Source organism: Acartia tonsa, chromosome 11 (genome assembly GCF_053477335.1).
Source record: "Acartia tonsa isolate MP-2025a chromosome 11, ASM5347733v1, whole genome shotgun sequence".
Taxonomy (NCBI): domain Eukaryota; kingdom Metazoa; phylum Arthropoda; class Copepoda; order Calanoida; family Acartiidae; genus Acartia; species Acartia tonsa.
The window spans coordinates 45,856,583-45,875,149 of NC_137270.1; the positions used below are offsets into that span (position 1 = coordinate 45,856,583).

Genomic DNA, 18,567 nt, shown 5'->3' on the forward strand with positions numbered 1-18,567 from the left:
ATGACATTCTTTGTATCATATCTAACACTAGTAGGAAGAGTTCTAGGCTCTTTGTTCCAAAAATAGCCTAGAACCATTAAAACTCTTGAATCTAAAAAAACACTATACAATCACAGGACTTATATAAAGCTTACCTAAGAAAAAAAACCCAATCTATTCAGTAGTTATTGAGAACTTCAGTCAACAGAAAATTGCTTTATATTCAATACCATTTTTGGTGATTTCATGGTCGATTTGGTACAATATTTTAATTGTCTCTCCCCATAAAGCAAGAATCCTTCATTTTAATCAATATTATGTTAATAGATATATTATTACTTGGATGTAGCACCAGATTGCATTTACAATAATAAAGTGATGCACGCAGCTGGCTAAATAACGATTCACCCCCTTTCTGCCCCTTTACCCCATACCCTCAAATCCTACTGGATAAGCTAACTGACCAATAATTGAGATCCATGTTAGCAAGCTAAATTGACAACAATTTTTCCCTTGTCATAATATCAACGTATATTATATATCAACTAGTGGCTTCGCCCCTAGCCTCTAGGGGCTTTGCCCCAAGAGGTGATAAAAAAAAATTATGGCGAAAATCGAAAGGACCTTGGAAATCTACTTCAAAAAAAAAAAAAAAAAAAAAAATGGGGGGGGATTTTTTGGTTTTTTGGGGGGGTTGGGAGTGTCCCACCCCCCAAGAAAATAGCTTAAAACCACCACAGGACCAATAGGTAGATACCCTGAAGAGTAGAATCCGATCGGTTCAGTGGTTACCGAGATCTTAAGGGACAGACAGACGGACAGACGGACAGACGGACAAACAGACATCGTTCTACTTTGTATTATAGATTATTATATTTCTAAATGCGTTGTTTATGTTATTAAGGAGATCTAAAGGGACCAGACAATGGCCATTAAATTGATGTACATCCTCATTGATGATACACAAAATTATCTTTTTACCTGTAGATTAAAATTAGTGGTTAAAATGTTTGAACATTTAACTTTATTAACCAACCAATCAAAATTAACTAATGTCCCTAATGTTGTAATACTTTAGGGACTAGTGTAATAAACAGCCCATTGTCCCATCTATCTCTGCTTGTTAAATCCAATTTCTGATTTGTTGAGCTACACTACTATGGATGTTTTCATCATATTAATTAACTAAAAAGTACGTGTTAATAAAAAAGTGTTTCTTGGTTTTGCTACTAATTAAACTTAGATTTATCATTTGTCAAATTATAACGCTATAATTATAAAGAAGGTTGGCAAATTTTTTAACTGGGTGTGGATGGGGGAGGGGGATATTTTACACTCCGAATCCTTTAGAGATAAAAAAAAACAATGTTGCCCTAAAGGAGGAGGTTCAACTTGACCCCCATTCCCCATTTTATTTTGTGTATCATCATTAGGAATGTACATCAATTTATCGGCCATTGCCTTATCCCGTCACATCCATGAGGTTTATAAAAAGTGTAATGTAATTTCATTAACATACAAAAAGTGGCTGACCCACAAATTGATTTCGTTTTTCATCAAAAAAATAATATTATAAAATATGTATTAAAAAGTACGCATTTTTGATAACTAAGAATTGTATTTTTTCACTTGAAATATTTACATAAACCCTTCAATATTTCCGATTTTCTAAATATGTCAACATAAAATATAAAAAAAATATTTCAAAAAAAAGTATAGCAACATCCAGAAAAGCGAAGCTCTGAAACGGTAGAACATACTAACATTAACACTTGTAGATTGTTAGAACTCAGCTTCTACCAATAACGAAATTAATTAGGAAATAAATCACGAAACCTATACGCGTTTTTTAGCTGTCGTTGGGGGGCAACACATCGTAAAATTGACGACCTCTCCATTTGCCCCCCAAATAATATTTTAGATTTATTTCGCTTGTTGGTTATACCTTATTCCTGGTTAGAACTAAATAATTAGAATATTAATGCATAAGTCTAAACAAAATTATATGTAAATTAGTTGCAAAACTGCATAAATACATGATACTGTTTAAAAACATACTTACATTTTAAGGACTTGATTATAGAGATGCTTCGCTTATAACATTGTACCTTGTTGTAATTGTAATCATGCAATGAGATAATTGTATCACTAACTATAAATAACCATTATCAATATTAGTAATCAATATGCAATTTATAGAGACGCTTCGCTGCAATAATGACTCTAACTCTGCGGTTTATTACGAGGTGCGAATTATAAACTTTATTACTTTAACCAATAAAGATATTGACTATAGATATCTTGTCAGGGATCTAAATTTATGAAATCCCCAATGATGATATACACAAAATTACCAATCTGTAGATAATTGGTGGAACTTATTGAACCAACCAATCAAAAGTTTATAAAGTTATTAAGCTAACGTCGTAATAAAACTTTAGGGACTAGTGTAATAAACAGCCCAATGTTCCCTCTCTTACTATATAGCATACTTTGAAATTTTATAATTTTTTCATTATAACAGAGAGTTTTTTTTAAAAAAAGTTTAAAAATACATTAGTTTACCCCTCTCAAGCCTTTGTAACCCCTTTTTTTACCCCCTCAAAATAAAAAGCTTGGATGTCTCTTACCACCCTGACCTTTTGATTTGACTCTCTATAATCTTTTAGCTTTATTTTTTGTAATACTCTGGCAAACTTTTTGTAAGGCGACAAATACATCAACTTTTTAGTTTACTTTTTGATTGAGTTACTAACTAACTTTTATAAATGGATATACAATATACATGGATATTATGACAGGGGGAATAATTGTCGTCAATTTAGGTTGCTAACTTGGATATCACTCATTGGTCAGTTTTTCCATCCAGTACGAGGGGATTGGATGGGGTAAAGTGGGTGAGGATCAATATTTTAGATAGCTACAAATACATGATAATCTGGTGTAAGATCCAAGTAATAATAAATCTATTATTTTTTACACCCACATATCAAGTCATAAAATATCTATCTATTCTCTGTGAATTACATTTCATAGTAGTAATGAGTTTGCCCCTAGAATATTTTGGGTAAAAACATTTTCTCATTCTCTTTAAAAATGGGACAGCGGAAAATGCCATGTGTGACGTCATAAAAATACGTCAATTATCCATCTCTTATTTAGGGGTTTCCTTTTCCACTTTTCCTCTCATCCTTCCTTTTTAGACATATTTTTATGGCGTCACACATGACACTTCCCGCGTAGGGGGGGGGGGGGGAAAGCGATGGATAGTATCTCATTTTTTTGACGTCACGTGGCTGATTTTTGAGTGACTTTCTCCCCCTACCTTCCCGCTCTCCCTACAAAAATAAGTTAAAATTAGTAAAAACAAAAATTGTTTAATATTGTATAAAATATGGCGTGAATGATAAAATTTATCATAATATGTCTGGCGGTGTGTCACTGTGTGTCAAATCAAGGCAAAACTTACAACTTTTTGCTAACACTCTAATTTACCTGTCAATCTATCTATCTATCTACCTATTTATCCACCTGTCTATTTATCTACCTATCTTTCTATCTATAATCTATATACCTATCTATCTATCTTTTTTTACTAAACTTAAAAATTTTTGCTAACACTCTTTATTTTACCTGTCAATCCATCTATCTATCTATAAGTCTATATATCTATCTATCTATGTACTTAATCATTTTCAACAACAAATTAAGACAAATTTTATATCTTAGTTTTTGGTTAAACACTCAGGGAGTAAGGGAGGGGACAATTAATTCAATTTAAGAGTTTTCACTGGAAAGCAATGAAAACCAGATTTATCCAAAAAAAATTTACCAAAATTGCAAAGGGATCATGGTAATATAATTGAGAACAAAATTAGTTTTAAGAAAAAAATCATTTACTTGAAAATTAAATTTCTAGTACATCTAGTTAAATTTCTAGTACCACTAGTATCACTAGAAAAATCACCCTTAGAACTTCATCTCATATATTTTTAACTGCACCTAAATTCAAGGGGTTCTTAGATCGTTTAATACATAAATATCACAGTAGAGTTTCTATACATGAAATAACATTTTCTTAGGGTAAAATATTTGTTAAAACCAGTCATTTCTGTCTGCATATTTAAAACTAACTTAGCTAGTTAGATGGGGCATTAATGCGCAAGTACCCAAAGTCAGTCAGAAACTGCTGAATTCTTGCACATTCCCTTTAAGCTAGTACCCAAAGTCTGAGACTATTAAAAATTGAATATTCGATCCATTATCCCCTCCCTGACTCCCTGTTAAACTTTACATAATGTAAGATTGACTTTCAAGTAGTGTTTAATAAAAATTAATTTATCTATCTATCTATATACCTAACTATCTATCTATCTATCTATCTTTCTATCTATTTATCTCTCTATCTATCTAGATCTGATGGTTGGAACGTATCCTGTAGTTCTTTCAACCCGAAACTGCCGATGGACCGTGTCGACACTTCCTACACCATGAATGTTAATTGTAAGTAGTTATTATTAGAGAGGGAGGGGACATACTGGGTTGTTTATTACACTAGTCCCAAAAGTTTTTAACAACTGTGAAGACTTTTATTGAATTTTGATTGGTTGGTTCAATAAATTGAGTGTAATTGTAATCTACAGAAGGGGGTAATTTGTATCAACATTATTTCAAATTTTGCATGGTGATTCTTGTAAGTTACAATTTAGGAAGCGAGGCAACTTTATAATTTCTGCACGTCCATTTATAACACGTTGACTTTTTAACTTTTTTGACAACAACTTTTATTATGTGTTATAATACTGGTTTCTAGCCATTTTAGGTATCTAAATGAGAATTTTTTTAGTTAAAATACAGTAAGTACATTTATGTCGATTTTTACATCTTTTTTTACGTAAACTCTGGTCTTGAAGTATTTCAATAAAGAAAAATAGAAAACTTTTTGGTAATATATTTTTAGTTTTATTTGGACTTAGTCCATGATAACTCCTTTTTATAAAGGTTATAGGATGTGTTTTTGTGTTGGGATATCGCTAAATGCTATACAGATATGGTTCTCCTTTACAGGGAAGCGTGTTATAGGTCAAGTGAAGATTAAAAACTATTTTTGGGGACATGGTAGCTGTACCTTCCGAAAAGAAATCGCTCTAGGAAAATTTTGTTTGATCTTTTTAGTTAAATTGCATGCATTTTCTAATGTCAAAACAATATATTATTTTTTGACTGGCAAAAAAGTTTGATGAAATTTTATTTTAGGTTAGATTTTTATCCTATTTTGAAATTTTTTTTTGATTTGATGTTATTCTTTTTTTTGCGGGGGGGGGGTTAGGTTAAATCCAACAATAAAAATGGGATATTATAAAACTTAAAGTTTTTTTCAAACTGGCTGGGAACGTTCATTAAATATTGAAAATTGTTCATGTTTAAAAAAAAGGAAGTTTACACAAAACATTTGAATAGTTTAATAGAACAAAGTAAAATAAGTGGAATGTCCAAGCTTTTTTATTTTGATGGGCGTAAATGTTGGGTTTCAAAGGTTTGAGGGGGTTAATCAAATGTATTTTTAACGTAAATCTAAACAAATTATATGACTGGACAAACAATTACAAAGTACAATAAGAGGGACGTCTAAGCTTTTACATTTTGAATGAGGTAAAAATGAGTGGTCTGAGGAAGGTAATCTAATGTATATTTTTTTATTTTTGAGGGGGGTTAAAATGAGGGGTTTCTAAGTCCTATGAGGGGGGATTGAAAACCCATTCGCACCCACCCTTAGACGTCTATGTTTGATTTTAAAATTGAAATAAAAACATTTAATATTGAGTCTTAACAAAAATTAAATGTATGTCAGTCTCAAAATTGTTTAAATGCAAGATGCTTTTGAATTATAAGATTTAATTAAATAAATGGTTCGCTCTTTTCTTTGTGTCTAATATTACAAGGGATCATCTATCACAAAAAAATTAAGTAGCATAAAATAAATTTATCAGTTTTAGAAAAACATAAATTTTAAAAAAGTTTTTACATCTTAAGATGAAAATATTATTAATCAAAGTTTAAGTCTCGGTAAAGATAAAGATAAAGAGATAGGTAGATTAAAAAAAACAATCGATGTATTATTACTTGAATGTTGAATCAGATGTTCATGTGCTCTAATTAGGGGATGCTCGCAGCTGGTTAAAATATCGATACCACCTTCCACCCCATTTACCCCATCACCTCCCCTCCTAATGGATGAATAAACTGAGTATTACGAGGTCAATATTAGCAATCTAAATTAACATAAAATTTTACCATATATCTAACATATCCTCTATCCTTTAATGAAACAGACAATTAAAAGCAGTTATTCAATGGTTATTTGCGTTTGTATTTTGTATACTTGCGTACGTTCTTGGACTAATGTTAGTCATATCTTATGAATGTCGCCTTCAATACCTTATGAATCAGAGAGAGAGAGAGAGAGAGAGAGAGAGAGAGAGAGAGAGAGAGAGAGGGAGAGAGAGAGAGAGAGAGAGAGAGAGAGGGGACAATGGGCTGTTTTTAAACTAGTATTCAAGGTTTAATGATAGCGTTTTCTTTTTGGTTTGCTTTACAACTTTGGGGACTTTGTGAATTTTGATTGGTTGATTCATTAAGTTGAGTGTTTAAACCTTTCAACCACTAATTTTAATCTATACAAAGGATGATTTTGTGTGTTAACATTGGGAATTACATTAATCTATCGGACATTGTCTTATCCCCGATACCAATCTATCTTTCTATCTATACAACCAACTATACTTATATCAATCGAGAATTTTTTTTGTTCAAATTTTATTAAACTTTTGTTTTCACACATTAATTAAAAGTAATATTACCCCACTCCCTTTAAAAAAAAAAAAAAAAAATAGGGGAAGCGAGGTGGTTTTTCGATTGTTTTATACTTCAGGTTAGGTTAGGTTAGGTTATATGGGTAACTGGGTAGCTCTGTAAGTTTAGAGCACCTCAGGTGTAGGCCTTTAATTTTAACAAGGATGACAACTTCCATATAAGCGAAGCACTGAAACGTTAAGACAAACTGTCATTGACACTTTTATAATGTCAGAACTGAATAATCAGGTTATAAATGTATAAGAGTCGAAGCAAAACTGTAAGTAAATTTGTTGAAAAACTACTTGATACAGAATAATGTTTATGGACATACTTACATTTTAGGACTTGATTATAGAGTAGCATCGCTTATGATATTGTACTTTGTTGTCTCAGGAATCAGTGTACCAAAAGTCAGATCAATCGGATAATTAGATCACATACAAATTTGTAAATAAATAAGTAAAAAATGTTTAACATGAACGTACGGACATTCTGGTAATGATTATAGAGTTGCTACGCTTTCTAAATCGTACCTAACTACTTTAGGAATCACCATGCAAAGTTTGAAATCGATAGGACAATTCTACCATGCCTAAACTAACGAAAAAAGCTATCCGTTACGGACGTACGGACGGACGGACTAATTATAGAAAAGCTTCGCTTTTAGAAATACGGGGATAGGGCTCAGTGATCGACAGGCACGTTGTGAGAAAGCACAAAAATATAAAACAATACATTTCATCCTAATAATGATAATTTGTTTTAGATCCGCCTATTTTGAAGCTGAAAATTGGAGGAAGTTTGAACCCTTCCAAAATTCGCCAGGTATAACTTTTTCCAGTATGGCTTCGAAACCGATTGATATCCGCGGATTAAGAACCGGTTTCCATCAATACTTAAAAATCATGTATAGCATCGTATTACAGACACTTTTCTACAAATAATACAATAAAAATATAAAATGATACTTTCGGCTACCTTCGACTAACAATAATGGTTTTAGTCTTTAATTGTTTCTTTTGATATCCGCGGAAAAATGTACGTCTATAATACGATCCTATGTATGTATATACCCAATCTATAATACAAAGTAGAACGATGTCTGTCTGTCTGTGTGTGTGTACCGAAGGATCTCGCTAACTGCTGAACCGATCGGGTTCTCCTTAACAGATTTATAACTATTTTCTTAGGGGGTGGGACACCCCCCCCCCTTCAAAAAAAAATGAAAAATATCTCCCCCCCATCGAAAAAAATCTAAAATAAGAAATTGGGTTATCAAATTCGACTCTCCAAGTGCCCCTAGAGGTCTTTAGGAGAGTAGCCGCTAGTAATAGGTAAACTACGCTTATAGTTTAGGTTAAAAAAGAAAATTTAAGTTAAACAAACAAAAATTAGATTAAACTGACCTGACTAAATTAATAATATATTATTTTAGGGTAATGATGTTTATTTTGAATGTTTCTCCATGGCGAAGCCACCAGCATATAAGGTAATAATATTAATAGATTTATTACCCCAGATATTAACAATATATCGTCTAAACTTTTAATTTCTAGTAGAAGATGAATTTTGTTTGTATTTAGTAGCATAGGATTCAAACCCATTATAGGATATGATTTATCCAAAGAAATTTTAAGGATAAAATGAAAAAAAATAACTGACCTGTTGTAACAAATTTTGTACCTTTTCTAACCAATATTAAGGTCATATTGTTTCTACACTGTGTAAAAAATTGTAAATTTGTGCTTATTTTAGTTTAGGTTAGGTCAAATAAAGGTTATGAAAGCCTCGTAGGGGTTAAGTTCCCTAATAAAAAAGTTAAAAAGGACTCAATGAACTTTACATAGACATTCTCAATTTGATACATTCTTGATTTATAAATTTAATTTCTTAATGTCCAAAATTTGTACAAACTTCAATGATTAGCCAGATATAAAAGGATAAGACAATGGCCGATGAATTGATGTATATCCCTATTACCTCTTATGTAGATTACAATTTGTGGTGAAAATGTTTGGACACTCAATCTAATGAACCAATTAATCAAAATTCAATAAAAATACTAAAAGTTTATAAGCCAACGTATAAAAAAACGTTATTAAAAAACTTTGGGGACTACTGTAATAAACAGCCCTATGTCCCCTCCTCCCAGTTTAGAAGCACAACTAAAAGTAATAAATTAAACTATCAAAACATCATAAAAAAAGATATTAATTATTGAGACAAGGTTAAGTGATTAGTTATTAAACATTGTAAACAAGAAAAGCTAGATGAATAAGAAAACAAGGATGAAAACATCCATAAAAGCGAAGCTTTAAAACGGTAGGACACACGGACATTAACACTTGTATAGTGTCAGAACTGAATAATCAGAATATAAATGAATAAGAGTCAAAGCAAAATTGTGAGTAAATTTGTTGAAAAACTTCGAACACAGTAAAAGTGTCGGACTGATTATGACGTAAAAAAAAAAAATTAGCCAATGATAGGCCATTATTGACCAATGGTAAAATTTATAGTGGCCTCTCATTGGCTAATTTTTTTTACGTCATAATCAGTCCAACACTTTTACTGTGTTCAAAAACTTCTTGATACAGGATAATGTTTACGGACATACTTACATTTTTAGGACTTAAATATAGAGTTTCTTTGCTTATATATTGTACTTTGTTACTGACTTACGGACGGACCGACCCTAATAGATAGAGACAAATAAGATGAATAAATAAATGTGTGAATGTACAATCCTTTTATAAAAGTTGCAGGATCTATATCTGTGTCTGTTCCAAAGGATCTCGTTAACCACTGAACCAATATGATTCACCCTCTCATAGGTTCTTGGAAGGTTTTTACTACTGAATGGAATTGTACCAACTCCCCCCTCAAAAAAATTATTTTATTTTTTCTTTTAAAACAAAAATAAAAATAGGTTGGGGATCAAATTTAACCCCCTCCCCCACAGAGGGGCTCTTAGAGGCCTCTAGGGGCGTATCCGCTAGTAATAGATAAATGGAAAAGTCAGAATTTTTACAAATAACGAATAAGAAAACTACTAAAAGTAATAAAAAACTATTAATATAACAAAACATCAAAAAAAAAACAATATTTATTCTAACAAGATTAAGTGATTTTTTTTTAACTTGTAAAAAGGAAAAGGATTCTTAAAGGATAAGACAATGGATGATAAAGAGGGGGGGGGGGAGTTCTGACACATTTGCGTAAACCTGTTATATAGGCTTTATCTTTGGACTGAGAGGATAGGTTATAAAAGATAAAATCATTCTTATATGATGAATTTTTCCCAAGTTTTAAGGTTTTGTGGATAGGCCTCCAGGTTCCGGAGCTCCAGGCCTCCAGGTGGTCTCTGTACAGGTAAAAATGAAGAAAAAAAAATTAAGAGTTAGAGGTCATCTTATAAAACAAAATATGCATCTTTTTGAATGTTATTAACATATTTGAAGAAACAACATGCATATTTTGTTTCATAAGCTGTCCTCTAACTCTTAAAAACTTTTTTTCATTTTTACCTGTACAGAGACCACCTGGAGGCCTGGAGCTCCGAAACCTGGAGGCCTATCCAAAAAATCTTAAAACTAGGAAAATTCATCATATAGGAATATTTTTGTATTTTGAACTTCCCCCTCGCCTTGATCTGTGAATTTAGACAGTACAAGTGTATACCACCAAATTAAGATTTAATAAGAGTCCCCAAATTTTTTTATTCAGTGAATCAGACGTTCTTACAAAACTTTGGGGACAAGTATAGATGAATCTGTAATCTTTTTCAAAGTATTATTGTTATGAATACAAATTAGATAGATAGATAAACAGTTTGTAGAGAAAAATATATAGAAAATGTCTGTTGAAACTTTCCAAAAGTGTCTTTTTTGACAATGGATTAGTCAACTAAATAAAAAGAAAAACAACAACATTGTCTTAAAAACTTTTTTTATTAGATTGACTTGTCTAGAATTGGGATGAGTAAGTTTGTACTTCCGTAACGGGTAGCTCTAATTTAGGCGTGTTAGAATCATCCTTTTGATTTTAAACTCTGCATTATGAGTCTTGTAATTATATGGTATAATTTAGAAAGCCCAGCAATTCTAGAAAGTTTGTAGAGCAGTAATTTAAATATATGAGTATTCTTATCCTTATATAAAAAGTAAGTAAAGGTCTTTCTGTGTTTATACCTTAAAATTTAGCTGGCCGCTAGAGCGATAAAGTTCTCCTTACAGTTCAATAAGTGTACAGCTACCTCCACCATTCTACCAAGAGAAATTGCCCCTGGAAAAATTTCCACCCCCTTCCATCTTTTTTCACTTTCAAAAAATTAAAATGAGAGTGAGTGAATCTTAAATAGCATTTAAGAAAATCACATATCCCTCATACCGTTACAAACGAACTGACAGACAAAGTTATTAATGTAAAAGCTTTACAATTTAGTATGTTGCATTATATGTACTCTATGTATTGTTGAATAGAATTTAATTGAATTAAGTTTATTTTCTAATTTTCTTCAACTGACCATACAGTCTAGTATATTTCAGGAATATTAAGGACATTGTTTATCCTGAAAAAAAAAATACAATTTGAAAAGTTAATTATTATAGCTACTCTATAAGTATTAGTGTTCATCACTCATGTCCTTTTGTCGGTTTTCGTGCCTTCATTTGCTTTTTTACTTTCATTTATTTTTATATGTTTTTCTCACTTCTTTTCTCACTCTTGCTTTGTAGAATAATCTTTTTTTTATCAAAATTTAAAAACATTGTCAATTTATTGCTTTTAATTATCATCAAAATTTGGTACTTAACACTTAAGAAATATATGTGGCTAAATTTCCAAAGTGTTATGCCGTAACATTTAAAAGTGTAAAAAAGTTTTTACAAAATCCAAAATAAATTTGAATATTTTTAGAACCTTTTGTGTATGTAATCATTCTGAAATCATTCCTTTATAAAATAAAGTGACCATTAATCCCTAAATTTGTGAGTATAATTCTAGACAGATGTATCAGCACAAGCTATTTCTATCCTCTCAATAAATTAACTCTCCAAAGGGAAAATCTGTCTGAAAATTGCTTATTGTCATTTCTAAATGACCCATACTACAAATAGAACAAAATTATTGAAGCAGAATTGTAATATACATAGGTGTCAATAGTGTTTTGCCAGGAAAGTGTAATCTTGAACTACCCCCTAATATATAAAATCAACCTTATCAATACCTATGAAGAATTTAGTTTTAGCTTATAAAAACTTATAAAAAAATCATAATGGCAGAATGTTTGTTTGTCTGTCTTTGTGTAGAGTTTACTTACTGCTGGACCAATAAGGATTTCCTTTACATTGTAGATTCTTAATTGTCCTTTTTTGTGTACAACCTCAAGAGAAAAAGCCCAAAAATCATTATTTTGGTATTTTACCTTTTTAAATAAGTTTACATTTACTTATGACATGAAAATCTTGCTATATTATTTAATACATTTATTGAAAATTCCATTCAAAATTTAGGTTTTTCATTTTCTTTGTTATGAAAAAAAGATATACAATGTAATTATATAAACCTACTTATTTTACTTAATCCAATATACATTTCTGTCAAGAATAATACCTATTGATTATGTCAGAAACTGCATCTAAAAAGTAATATGTTTGTTTATATCAGTTATTATGTATATGTTTATGTATATTAGATGCAAAAAAGTGTGAATGTGAATAATAGAGTTAACGAAAATAGAGGTACTGTGAGTTCTATGTTCAAGAGCATTGTAACTAACTAGCATATTATTTTGATTATCCTATTATTTAGAGTAGAAAGTTTTTTTTTGTCTGTAGCATGAGATTTCCATATTTTCGGAACCGTTTTTATGGAAACTTCACATGGGTCCCAGTAAAGTTTCAGGCTACTGTTATTTGTTGTAAATCTTTTTCAACCCAATTCAAAAGAAAAAAAGTCTACTTCATCATTCCGAAATATATTTCAATTACAAAATACTCATTATCAATCGCATCTGGAAAAAAAAAAAAAAATAAGTATATGATAAAACAGTCTTTAAAGGTAAAACATTTCAACTTAACTTTGATAACAAATAATCATGATAAAAAGCATTATATAGAATCAAGTCTTGGAAGGTTAAAATATATTTTTCTGCCTTTTACACTCTTTGAAAACAGAGCTAAGAGATGCTAGGGCTCAGTTGATAGTAAATTTTTTAAAAAATGAGAAAATACAATTATTTTCTTCAAAAATATACTCAGTTTGCAATTGATAAAACTAACTTTATGGAATAATCATAAGACTGCTATAAAATGGGTCTTTGCAGTTTCATCTAAGAGTATATCTAATATAATACATCTATTATATGTAGCTGTGTGTGTGAGCTGCTACATATTGTGTTTATACTGGTTGTGCACATAATAGATTTAATAAACATAGAAGGACAAATTATGTACTGTGATTAAAAAAACTATTTTATTTTAACCTTAATTTAAAAGAATATTGTTTTTGCTAGAAAACCATTTCATAAAAAGCAATACAATACTATAAATGTATTACTCTGAAAGTATATTTTAGAAAATTATATTAGATAAAAGAATTTTAATAAGATATTATTAGGATTCTAATTTTCCATTTTTAACATTGATAATCTTGCTAAGGCCAATTCAACTTAACCTAACCTAACTGGTATATCAAATGAAAAAACAATGTATTACAACTGTGGAGTGGTTTGGAGTTCAGAGAGAGAGGGGGCAGGAGGCTGGTTATTACACTAGTCCCCTAAATATTATGATAACGTTTTCTTATTCGTTGGCTAAACAACTTTGGAGACTTCAGGTAATTTTGATTGGTTGGTTAATTAAGTTGAATGTTCAAACGTTTTAACCAGTAATTGTAATCTACAGAAGGGGTTATTTTGTGTATCATCATTATGGATGTACAACAATTTATCAGTCATTGTCTTATCGCTTTATATCCCTGTATGAAGTTAGTGTATTGCTGATACTATGGCTCTATAAGCTTATGTGTATATAATCTATTTTGCAAACAACACATGGGAATGCAATCATAGAAATTTTATATTAATAGAACAACAAATTTCAACTGGTTTTGTTTATGGAAATTTCAAATTTCTTAGAATTCATTTTCTAAACTGAACAATGATGAATTTAAATATCTAGAATTTCGTATGTTCTATTATCAATAATATTAATTATGTTTCTGACTGTTATTACTTTCTTGTTACTCGATTATTTTAAATTTTTCTTTAAATTTTCTTGCTGCTTAATCTGTAGACAAGTACATTTTTTAAATACTTTAACTGTTGGTTAGAATAAAAGTTAGTACATGTATATGTATTATTATTGTTATTTTCTAAGCTTTTGTACCTAAATTACAATCTAAGATATTGATTCCTTGTTTGCTAACTTGTTTAGCCCTTTTACAAGTACCTTGTTTCAATTCTATTATAATTAGTTTAATTATTCTATTATAACTATTCTTTGTGCACAATCTTGTGAAGCACTCATATTACCATATTTAATTCTATTAGAATTAGTCTATGTACCTGAATTGAATTCTATGATAATTATTCGGTGTGTGCAATCTTATGTAGAACTCATACATGTACCTTGTTTCTATTCTATCTTAGTTTTTGTACCTGGATTACAATACTCATACAATTACCTTGTTTAATTCTATTAGAATTAGTTTTTGTACCTGTATTACGCTCTATGATAATTATTCTTTGTGTGCTATCTTGTGTAGAACTCATACATGTACCTTGTTTATATTCTATCTTAGTTTTTGTACCTGGATTACAATACTCATACAATTACCTTGTTTAATTCTATTAGAATTAGTTTTTGTACCTGTATTACACTCTATGGTAATTATTCTTTGTGTGCAATCTTGAGTAGAACTGATACATATACCTTGGTTCTATTCTATCTTAGTTTTTGTACCTGGATTACAATACTCATACAATTACCTTGTTCAATTCTATTAGAATTAGTTTTTGTACCTGTATTACACTCTATGGTAATTATTCTTTGTGTGCAATCTTGAGTAGAACTGATATATATACCTTGTTTCTATTCTATCCTAGTTTTTGTACCTGGATTACATTCTATGATATTTGTTCTTTGAGTGCAATCTTGTGTAGCACTGGTGCCAGTTTGCCAAACATAGTTGTCAGTAGAAGAACAGCTAAGGGGGACATACATTTAGAAGAAACAAGATTAAACATTAATGAAAATTTCAAGAAAATCTTAGAATAGTTATTTCTCGCATCGTATTATAAACGGCTTTCCGCGGATATAGAAAGTACAATTATGAGATTAAAACTAGTTTTTTTTAGCCCCGAGTGGCCGAAGGCACCGGCTAAAAAAAACTGGTTTTAATCTTATGATTGTACATTTCTATATTTGTAGAAAGCTGGATATAATACGATGCTAGACATAGTTTTTTCGTATGGATAAGAACCGGTTCCTATCCACCGGATTCAGATGTATACGAGAAAAAAAAACTGTTATGCTGTAGACAATCATAATATAGAAACACAACTCATTTTACAGTTTGCCAGCTAAAATTAAAAACTAAATATTAGTAGTAGAAAGAACATTATAAAATTATATAACAGATACTTTATATGAATGACTTTTCACTTTTCTGTCCCTCTCCACAAGTATAATAAGAATGTGCAAAAATTGCAACCTAATAAGAATATACATTTATACATATTTATTATTAGCGAAGGTTGTTACACTTGACTAAAAAAATGCGTACTTTTTTAAAATTAAAATTGCGCGGCTTGTGTTAATGGCAGAAAAATCTTACGCATACCATTAGAACCGCTAAGAATTCTATTTTTGGAAATATAAGAACGATTTCTGTGCTACGTATAGTTAGGGAGCTACGTGTTAAAATGACCCAACTGGCTTAAAACTTGACTTGCAAGTAAAGTTTGGGACATTTTACCATCTAGAACTTAGATTATTTGTAACACAGGAACCGATCTTATATTTCCAAAAAAAATAGAGTTTATAGCAGTTCTAACGGTATGCGTAACATTTTTCTACTATTAACACAAGCCGCGCAGTTTAAATTTTAAAAAGGTATGCTTTTTTTGCACACCCTTTAGATACATTTACTGACAGACTAACCAATAAACATATACTAATAATTGTATTACCGAAAGACCAACCAACATGCTACACCTTTTAGCAAAACTATTGAATTCAAGAAACATAATATTTTCTAAATATAAAATAACTAAACATATCTCGAATTGAAAATTAGATATTTAAAACAAATAAATTTTCTTATTCTCATTCATTTATTTAAATAATATCAAATAATAATAAAAACAATATTTTGTTTGATACATAATATTATTTTATTTTAAATTTAAAATTTTGGTGAAACATTTATTTTTACAGAATTTACTTTTTTTTATTGAATTGTCTATAGAAACGTAAAGAAAACGCCTGTTATCTCAGCTCCTAATAAAGTTAGAGGGTTATAAGTTTTTTTGTGCATGTCTCCTGTTTGATAAATTTCCGATAATCTGTAGGATCAGGACCTACAGGATCATACCAGGAACCTGAAATTTACTTGAATATCTATATTTTATATATTTGCTCTTTACCTGAATGACCCTGCCAGGTTTGATGGCATCCTGTGCCCGCCAGGATGGAGATATTTTAACAAATAAAACTTTTTTCATGATCTTATATGCAAAACATTTATTATTAAATTTTGATTGGTTGGTTTAAACTATCAGTATCCAAACCTGTCAACCAAGTTTTTAAATCTACAGATGAGAAAATTTTGTTCTTAATCACAGGGAATCTATGATCCAGATAACTACCTGGAACAAGTGGTAAATACCCTTTTCGTCTTCTAGAAAATTGCTTTCTGGCACTTGGCTGTGTTTAAACTTCTGAAGCTATTAGCTGATATTTAAGACCCAGACGAAATTATGCTCCCTCTATTGTCTTATCCCTTAAATCCCTGACTCTCCCTGATTTTAGATTGAGTGGTACCACGGGAAGAATCGGCTGGAAGAAAATGTCAAGGATGGTATTCTCATCACTCCCACAACCCTGGTTATCCAGGTAATGATAGTTAGTTACACCTTCGTATGATAGACAGCTTTCCACGGATATTAAAATGTGAAGGATGGTATTCTTATAACTCCCACAACCCTGGTTATCCAGGTAATGATAGTTTGTTATCGCGCTTCGTATCATAGACAGCTTTCCACGGATATTAAAATGAAAAAGTTAAAGATTGAAACCAGTTTTGTTAGCTGCGAGTAGCTATAGGCCTGAGCTAATCAATTTTATGATTTTTTAATATTTGTGAAAAATTGTATTTCATAATTTTCAGTATGGTTTCGAAGACATACTAGAATAGTCATTTTTCGCATCGTATTATAGACAGCTTTCCGTGGATATTAGAATGAAAAATTTAAAGATTTAAACTAGTTTTGTTAGCTGCGAGTAGCTATAGGCCTGAGCTAATCAATATTATGATTTTAAAAAAAATATTTGTTGAAAATTGACTGTAATACGATGTTTTTAATAATTTTCAGTATAGCTTAGAACTGGTTTCGAAGACATACTAGAATAGTCATTTTTCGCATCGTATTATAGACAGCTTTCCGTGGATATTAGAATGAAAAATTTAAAGATTTAAATCAGTTTTGTTAGCTGGGAGTAGCTATAGGCCTGAGCTAATCAATTTTATGATTTTTAAAAAATATTTGTTGAAAATTGACTGTAATACGATGTTTTTAATAATTTTCAGTATGGCTTAGAACTGGTTTCGAAGACATACTAGAATAGTCATTTTTCGCATCGTATTATAGACAGCTTTCCACGGATATTAAAATGAAAAATTTAAAGATTTAAACCAGTTTTGTTAGCTAGGAGTAGCTATAGGCCTGAGCCCGAAGGGACTAAGCCCCTGGCTAACAAAACTGCTTTTAATCTTTTGATTTTTATTATAGTTTTCGAGAAAAAACTGTCTGTAACACGATTTTCCAGTATTGCTCAGAACTGGTTTTGAAGACATACTAGAAAATATTGAATTATTTAAATTAGTTTTTATGTTTGTTAATAAGAATCTTGCTAACCAGTGAACAAATTTACATATGTCGTAAGATGTTTTATGCTATTAAATGGAATTAAAGGTAGCCTGCAAGAAATACCACGCTTTAACTGCTGAAAGACTGCCACAAGTAGACCCAATACCCTAAATTTGAAGCCTTCAGCTTCTATAACAAAAAAGTTCTAGGCATTTTAAAATGACATTTTATGTACAATGAAAATTTTGAAAGAATTTTAATGCTAATGTTAGAAATTTTGAAATTAAACTACGTGGCCTAGAAACAAAATTATAAGCTTATTTTTGTCATAAATTTAGATTGCCAGTAACTAATTATATTTTTACAATAAAAATACCCATTTTTATAGTCAAAATCATGAAAAAAATTAAGTTTAACTTGCGTTGTACCGAGTGTACTGTAGCCAATCCGTAGGCTGAATCAGCTAAGCAACCAATCACAGCTGAGCTTGTTTTAGTTTTCCCCTTTGTTTCCGCTATGATTTTCGTTCATAAATGCAATTTAAATAGAATTTTTTTCATAGATTTTGACTATGAAATGTGGTGTTTTTATTATAAAAATGTTATCAGTTACAGGCAAACTAAGTTTCTGACAAAGATATG

At 30.5% G+C, this 18,567-nt stretch overlaps 1 protein-coding gene across 1 annotated transcript in view; it reads left to right on the forward strand.

Annotated features, from left to right (window-relative positions):
- LOC145331321 (adhesion molecule nephrin-like) overlaps nucleotides 1–18,567 on the forward strand; it is a 78,536-nt gene that overhangs the window by 25,125 nt on the left and 34,844 nt on the right. Inside the window, exons 8-11 of the mRNA XM_080175938.1 lie at nucleotides 4,394–4,482; nucleotides 7,601–7,659; nucleotides 8,270–8,323; nucleotides 16,869–16,952. Coding sequence (XP_080032064.1) covers nucleotides 4,394–4,482; nucleotides 7,601–7,659; nucleotides 8,270–8,323; nucleotides 16,869–16,952 — 286 coding nt within the window. The remainder of the gene's footprint in view (nucleotides 1–4,393; nucleotides 4,483–7,600; nucleotides 7,660–8,269; nucleotides 8,324–16,868; nucleotides 16,953–18,567) is intronic.